The sequence below is a fragment of the Mesoplodon mirus genome, assembly GCF_964341445.2.
Source record: "Mesoplodon mirus genome assembly, chromosome: 11".
Taxonomy (NCBI): domain Eukaryota; kingdom Metazoa; phylum Chordata; class Mammalia; order Artiodactyla; family Ziphiidae; genus Mesoplodon; species Mesoplodon mirus.
Window position 1 is genome coordinate 71,011,994 of NC_138987.1, and position 7,454 is coordinate 71,019,447.

The following is a 7,454-nucleotide window of genomic DNA, read 5'->3' on the forward strand; positions in this document are numbered from 1 at the left end:
GAGTTTAGAAATCACAATAGCAAGATTCCTAGAAATAGATGTATCTTTTCTGTCAAAATGTATTAATCATTGGTCCATCTCTTCAGCCCTGTGGTTCTGGGGCAGTCAGCATAAGTGCCTGATAGATTCTACTCAGACTAAGCAAGGCACTTGAACCTGAACTTGCAGGCCACTAGAAGCATGATTTCTCCCTTAAGGATTTCCTGTCACACTCAAAGTAAAAGCCAAATCCTTTCAATGGCCTAAGGGCCTGTCTGATTTTGCTATTCTCCTTGCCTTTTGGCTTTTCCTCCTGCTCTCCCCTTTGCTCACCTCCTCTAGCCACAATACCTCCTTGTTGCTCTTCAAACTCACTAAGATGCCTGTAGCTGTTCCCTCTACCTGAAATGTTTCCTCACTCCACCCCACCCCACCCCACCCCAGATATCTGCATGGCCAGCTCTTTTTTTTGTTTGTTTTTGTTTTTAAATATGTTTACTTTTATATATTTAATTTTAAAAGATTTGTTGCAAACTTTTATATTCTGTTTTTTTATCACCATCCCCCATCCACTTCTGTACCCAGAAAATTAAATATTCATTGTCTGTCCTGGGTAAAACAGACAACCACTGGATGGATAAAACTAACATTTAAAAAATACCTGTACATAGGTAAGTTATTGTTCTTCATCAAATAGAAATTAGCAATCACTGAAAATAACATTAAAAATTAGTGTGGGCATGAAGTATGGAATTTTAAAACATCAGTTTACTATGCTGATTAATTCAACATTTATATTTGCATCAGAACTTAATAATCGCATAAATAAATAGAGCTCTCAGTTATTTTAAAAAATCAAGGGATAACATATGTGTTTAGACATATTAGCAGCGTAAAGATGTATGCTTCAACACACTTATTGGGAAAACGTCTGAAAATATTACTACACTGAATTCAAGGGCACCTGCAGGAATCTGACATAAAAGTTCTCTAGAATAACAACATTTCAGGAAATTCCAAAAAAGGAAAAGGGTAAAATAGGAAATAGCCTCAAATTAATCGACAAAGTTCAGTGCTTGTTCCAACTTCATTTTTCTCTCCATTGCAAAAACAAAAACAAAACCGAGTCTCAGGATGGGTGGGTGAATCACTTAGATGAAAGTTCATCTACTGGAATAAATGGAGAGGCCGCTTGGGCAGGTGACACAGGAGAGTCGGTGGTAGTGCTGACTTTCGCTGGTGAATTACAAGAAGATCCGGCACTGCTGTTTCCATCAAGGGTATCGGAAGATACACACACACCAGGATCTGACAGCTGTGCAACGTCAGAAGAAAGCATGTTGGTGATGCCCTGGAAAAATCTCTTTGGCTGATATTCAGTTTCCATTTCACATTTTCTTTTCAATGGTCCAAGAACACTTGGTCTAATGCAATTAATTGGACTCTGGCTTCTCCGGGTAGTAAATCGGGTCGTTGGGCTGGGAATCGGACTTGGAGGCAATCCATTGCTACTCACAAAACTTTGCAAGGATGGTGAAAAACACTGCTTCCCAATTCCCCGGGTGGGTGACGGTGCTGGCGACACCGGAATGAAATCGATGCGTTTCGGGGAGGCGGATTTCTCCACGTCGTTGTCACTCAAGCTGAAACTTTCCTCCCAGGAGTGGCTTATCTGCATTGCGTTCTGCACCTCGCGCTCGTGGACGGTCTCTCGATTGATCAAGTCCATGCCCTCCTCCTGTTTGATCTGGTGCAAGCGGCTGCTGTGCATGCGGACGGGGGAGGCCGGTAGTAGCAGGCCGTGGCGGTTCGCGAACGTTGTGCTGTTTCGCCTGGCGCTCGGCGCCTCGGCCTGGAACACCGGCGAAGTGTCACTGAGGCCGTGGATGAGGGGGGCGCTGTTAGACCTCCTGAGGCCCCCGCCGCCGCCGCCGCCGCCGCCGCCCTCCGCCGGGCTCCCAACCGTGCCCGGAGGCAGCTCCAGGTCCAGCTCCATCTTCTCCTGAGCCATGTCGCGGGCAGGGAGGCGGGGGCGGTGCTCAAAGACCTAGGATTCCCATTCCCCGCAGTCCAGGGCCGCTGCCGCCGCCGCCGCCACCGAGAGAATCTCTGGCCAGCTCTTTTAAGTCTTTCAAGTCTTTGCTTAAATACAACCTTCCCAGCTAGGCTTTCCTAAGATACCTGTTAATGGGCTGAAGGTTGTCCCTCCAAAATTCTTATGTTGAAGTCCTAACCCCCAGCACCCCAGAATGTGGCTGTTTGGAGGTGGAGGGTCTTTAAAGAGGTAATCAAGTTAATTACCTATCTGGGCAGGCCCTGATTCAATGTGACTGATGCCCTCATAAGAAGAGGAGATTAGGACACAGACATACACAGAGGAAAAACCGTGTGAGGACACAGAGAGAAAGTAGCCATCTATAAGCCAAGGAGGGAGGCCTCAGAAGAAACCAATCCTGCTGACATCTTGATGTCAGACTTCTAGCCTCCAGAGCTGTGTCACTCCGCCTGTGTGGTACTTTGTTATGGCAGCCCTTGCAAACTAATACAGTACCCTAATGAAAATTAACCTCACTCCTTGCTCCTTTGTTTCCTTTTTCTGTTTTATATCTTTCCAAACTCCTTACCATTATCTTACAGATCTTTCACTTGTGCATTTTGTTTACTGTTTATCTCCCTTTGCTAAAATCTAAGCTCTATCAAGGCAGGAATTTTCTTCTGCTTGGTCATTGCTGTTGCCGCGGTTCCAAACAGAGACTAGCCCATGGTATGTGCTCAGTAAATACTGTTGGATTACTGATTACACCTCCATCATCACCATGGAATGCCCTGTGAGGTGAGAGAAGACCAAAAGGCAGTCAGGGCTCTAAGGAGGAAGGAGAGAGAAGTTTGGGTGCTGACATAAAGATAATAAACTCTGCTTTGGGAGCTTGACCCACTTCTGAGCCATGTTGGGCAGCCACAAGCAGCTCTTTATCTTCTCATTTTGCCTATGATATCTACAGAGCTCACAATGGGCATCCCCTCCTCTGCCTTTGATATTGTTTCCTGTCTCTCCTCTGCATTTCAAACCAAACCAGATGCGTAGGAGGATCCTATCAGCTGAGCATCTGGGCTTGAGGGGAACCTCTCATGCAGCTGTGCGCTGGGGGGTGCTGGCGACTGCTTTTTGTTCTGTATCTTTCTCTCATAACTTCCTACACACCAGCTGTTCGCTTTACTGCAGTTAAATGTATCTGTGTTTTTGTATTACAGGCCTGGGTGTTCTCTAACGACAGGAACCAGCTAATGAGAGGTCTCTTATCCTTCCTACAGATTTGTTTTGGTGCTAATGTCTTCCGTGATTCTGTCCTGAATCAGTATATTTCCTTCAAAATTATACACACACACACACACACACTCACCATTCTACTGTTCATAGCAGATCTTATCAATAAGATAGGAGATATATATGCATATATGCAGACCTTATATATATTGAGCACCTCCTATGTTCCAGGCAATACTCCAGATGGTAAGCAAAACAAACCAAAACCCTTAACCTCACGGAGCTAAGATTCTAGTAAGGAATTGCCTTAGCCCAGGTGCCTCATGCATCTGCCCACGCAAGCTGAGTTCTAGCCACACTGGACCTCTGACCTTCCCCTGAGGCCTCTGTCCCCTTTCATGCCTCCAACTCTTTGCTTTTCCAGGTCCTTGGGCCCAGAATCCTATTCCATCCTCTATGCACCCATCCACCAAACATTAACAAAGCACCTGTAAAGTGCCAGGCATTTTTAGTTCCTGGAATACAAAGATGAACAATAGTTCCTGTCCTTGAAACGTTCTCAACATAGACACATAAATAATTAAACTTTCGTGTGATAAGTGCTAAGAGAGAGATGCAGATTATGCGTGGCCAGTCCTGAAGATGGAGCAATTAACTATGACTAGGTTGTAAAAGGGAAGAAAAAGAGAAAATTTCACAGAGGAGAAGACATTTTAAAAAATTGAAATATAGTTAATTTACAATGTGTTAGTTTCAAGTGTACAGCAAATTGATTCAGTTACATACACACATATATGTATATATCTATGTCTATACATATCTATATCTAGCTATCTAGCTATCTATATATTTTTTTCAGATTCTTTTCCATTATAGGTTATTATAAGATGTTGAGTATAGTTCCCTGTGCTATACAATAGGTCCTTGTTATTTACCTGTTTTATGCATAGTATTGTGTATATGTAATCCCAAACTCTTAATTTATCTCCCCCCTCCACCATCATCCCCTTTGGTAACCATAAGTTTGTTTTCTATGTCTGTGAGTCTGTTTCTGTTCCATAAATGTGTTCATTTGTATCTTTTTTTTTAGATTCCACATATAAGTGATATATGGTATTTGTCTTTATCTGTCTGACTTACTTCACTTAGTATTATAATCTCTAGGTCCACCCATGTTGCTACAAATGACATTATTTCATTCTTTTTTATGGTTGAGTAATATTACACTGTATTTATATACCACATCTTCTTTATCTATTCATTTGTTGGTGGACATTTAGGTTGCTTCCATGTCTTGGCTATTGTAAATAGTGCTGTTATGAATATTGGTATGCATGTATCTTTTCAAATTAGAGCTTTCTCCAGATATATTCCCAGGAGTGGGATTGCAGGATCACACGGCAACTCTATTTTTAGTTTTTTAAGGAACCTCCATACTGTTCTCCATAGTGGTTGTATCAATCTACATTCCCACCAACAGTGCAAGAGGGTTCCCTTTTCTCCACACCCTCTCCAGCATTTATTATTTGTAGACTTTTTCATGATGGCCATTCTGACTGGTGTGAGGTGATACCTCATTGCAGTTTTCATTTACATTTCTCTAATAATTAGAGATATTGAGCATCTTTTCATGTGCCTGTTGGCCATCTGTATGTCTTCTTTAGAGAAATGTCTACTTAGGTCTTCTGCCTATTTTTTGATTGGGTTATTTGCTTTTTGATATTAAGCTGTATGAGCAGAAGATCTTGCATACCCTATGATTTAAATCGTTGTTTAATGAACTACATTGAATTGAAATGCCTAAGGGTGTCAGTGAGTCAAGCAGCCATGTGAGATTCATAAAGTTCCTGCGCACTCATTGTGCCTAAAAGTAGCATCTGCAGCGATGGCAAGATGAAAATGTCACAGGTGAAAAAACTCAAAAAAGCATTTCAGCTTTTCGAGGACCGCGACCGAGTCTGTGGAGCCGCCCCAGGAGCCGGAGCTGTCTCATCCCCTCCTCTTCCATTTCCCGTTGCAAACAATAAAGGCCATTCGTACCGAAGTAAAAAAAAAAAAAAAAAAAAAAAGCATTTCACAGCATGTGGGTTTCAAAAAGAAATGGCGCCTACTAGTAAGGACACAGCTGGTCGATTTCTAGGTGGTATTGAGGTGAAGCTGCAGGCACATTGTCAAAGTAAGATAGGAGATGCAGAGAACGAGCCAGACGGTTAAACCCGGTAGAAATAAGGCAGGGACTGTGACTCAAGGAGACACGTAGGGTCACCGTGAACATCCTTAGCAGCTGTAAAAGAAAAGAGTTGAAGGAAGGGCCACAAAAGAGAAGCAACCAAAACACAAGGCTGGGTGGGGTCAGAATTATTCGGGTGTAATAGTTCTCCCGCCCTCTAGTTGGCGCAGTAGCCTAACTCCAACAAGATACAAGTGTGCCTGGTGTGGAAGCAGCAGGGAGAAGGGAGCCTCACGCACAAAGCAGCACGAGCGCTCCTGGACCAAAAGGGAGAAGAAAGCTTTTTAGGTCCTTCAAGTAATACTGCATGTTGACCTAAGCGCCTCTATTTCCCTTGGAGCAGTCTATTGGAGAAATAGGATTTTTTTTTTAATTAAAAGAAAACTATTTTGATTTTAGAAACCAAAATACCACTGTTTCTGATTTTGCTTCATTACAGGGTCAAACATTTGCACACGACTTAGATATGCCAAAAACTGGCTTTATTTATTGTCCGTAAACAATATCTAAACTAGCAGACTCCATCCAACTACTAGGTGGGAGCTGGGAGGAGAATGGAAGAGAGAACAGAGATACATAGGTCAGAAGCCCAGCGGAAAACATACGTTACACTCAAACTGGGTAATGGAAAAGAGTTGTTTTTTTAATGGAAGTATAGTTGATTTATAATATCGTGTTAGTTTCAGGTATACAGCAAAGTGATTCAGTTATATATATATATTTTTTTTTTCAGATTATTTTCCATTATAGGTTATTATAAGATATTGGATATAGTTCCCTGGGTTACACAGTAAATCCTTTTTGCTTATCTATTTTATGTATAGTAGTGTGTACCTGTAAATCCCAAACTCCTAATTTGTCCCTCCTCCCCTCCCTTTCCCCTTTGGTAACCAAAAGTTTGTTTTCTATGTCTGTGGTTCTGTTTCTGTTTTGTATATAGATTCATTTGTTTTATTTTTTAGATTCCACATATAAGTGATATCATATAATGTTTGTCTTTCTCTGCCTGACTTACTTCACTTAATATGGTAATCTCTAGGTCCATCCATGTTGGTATAAATGGCAATATTTCACTCTCTTTATGGCTGAGTAACATTCCATTGTATATATATACTGCATCTTCTTAAACCAATCGTCTGTTGATGGGGACTTGGGTTGTTTCCATGTCTTGGCTATTGTAAATAATGCTGCTATGAATATTGGGGTGCATGTATCTTTTTAAATTAGAGTTTTCGTCACTTCTGGGTAAATGTCCAGGAGTGGGATTGCTGGATCATATGGTAGATCTATTTTAAGTTTTGTAAGGAACCTCCATACTGTTTTCTATAGTGGTTGCACCAACTTATGTTTAAAAATTTTTTTTATTAAAGTACAGTTGATTTACAATATTGCATTTGAAAAAGTTTAATAAGGGATTGGCTTTTTTTAAGGTGTGGAAAGAGTTTAAGGAACCCTATAAAGAAGTAATGGGATGCCCTGAAGCTAAGAATAGATGGAAGCCTGATAGTGAACAGGGTGGAGAACAATTTCTGGAACCAGGAAAGAGAACTATATGGAAGAGGGCTGTCTGCAAGGAGCTGAGGTTTTGGGTAGAATATACAACCAACCTGCATGGCAACTTGGCCAGAGGGTTCCAGAGGAACACATATTCTAACTTTATTCTCTTCCTTCAATTTCCTGCTAACTTCTTTTCACTTGCCAAATGCAATCAAAAGCCAGACAGCCAGCACATATAGGGGGCAATTCATGTATGTCAGCTTCTCTGGGGACAAAGTAGAGTGGGAAAGAACAGAAGATGGATGTGGAGGGCCAGATTGGCATAATCCATTCTTCCTGTCCTCAGCACCCACTCTTTTCTTTGTGCAGGTGAAAAATGCTTGTTTCCAGCACAGGAAATACTCAGAATCTCATCAACTACACTGTATGGAAGATGTAAATGTGGTCATAGTCCCACCTGAAAACTGAAATATCAGTCAGTCC

The 7,454-nt window shown here is 41.7% G+C and overlaps 1 protein-coding gene across 1 annotated transcript; it reads right to left on the minus strand.

Moving 5' to 3' along the window:
* Positions 1 to 898: 898 nt before the first annotated feature.
* LOC309812299 (PPP2R1A-PPP2R2A-interacting phosphatase regulator 1-like) lies at positions 899 to 2,082 on the minus strand. The gene has a single exon (XM_082635982.1). The coding sequence runs from the start codon at positions 1,988 to 1,990 to the stop codon at positions 1,127 to 1,129; it is 864 nt and encodes a 287-aa protein (XP_082492108.1). The 5' UTR covers positions 1,991 to 2,082; the 3' UTR covers positions 899 to 1,126.
* Positions 2,083 to 7,454: the final 5,372 nt, after the last annotated feature.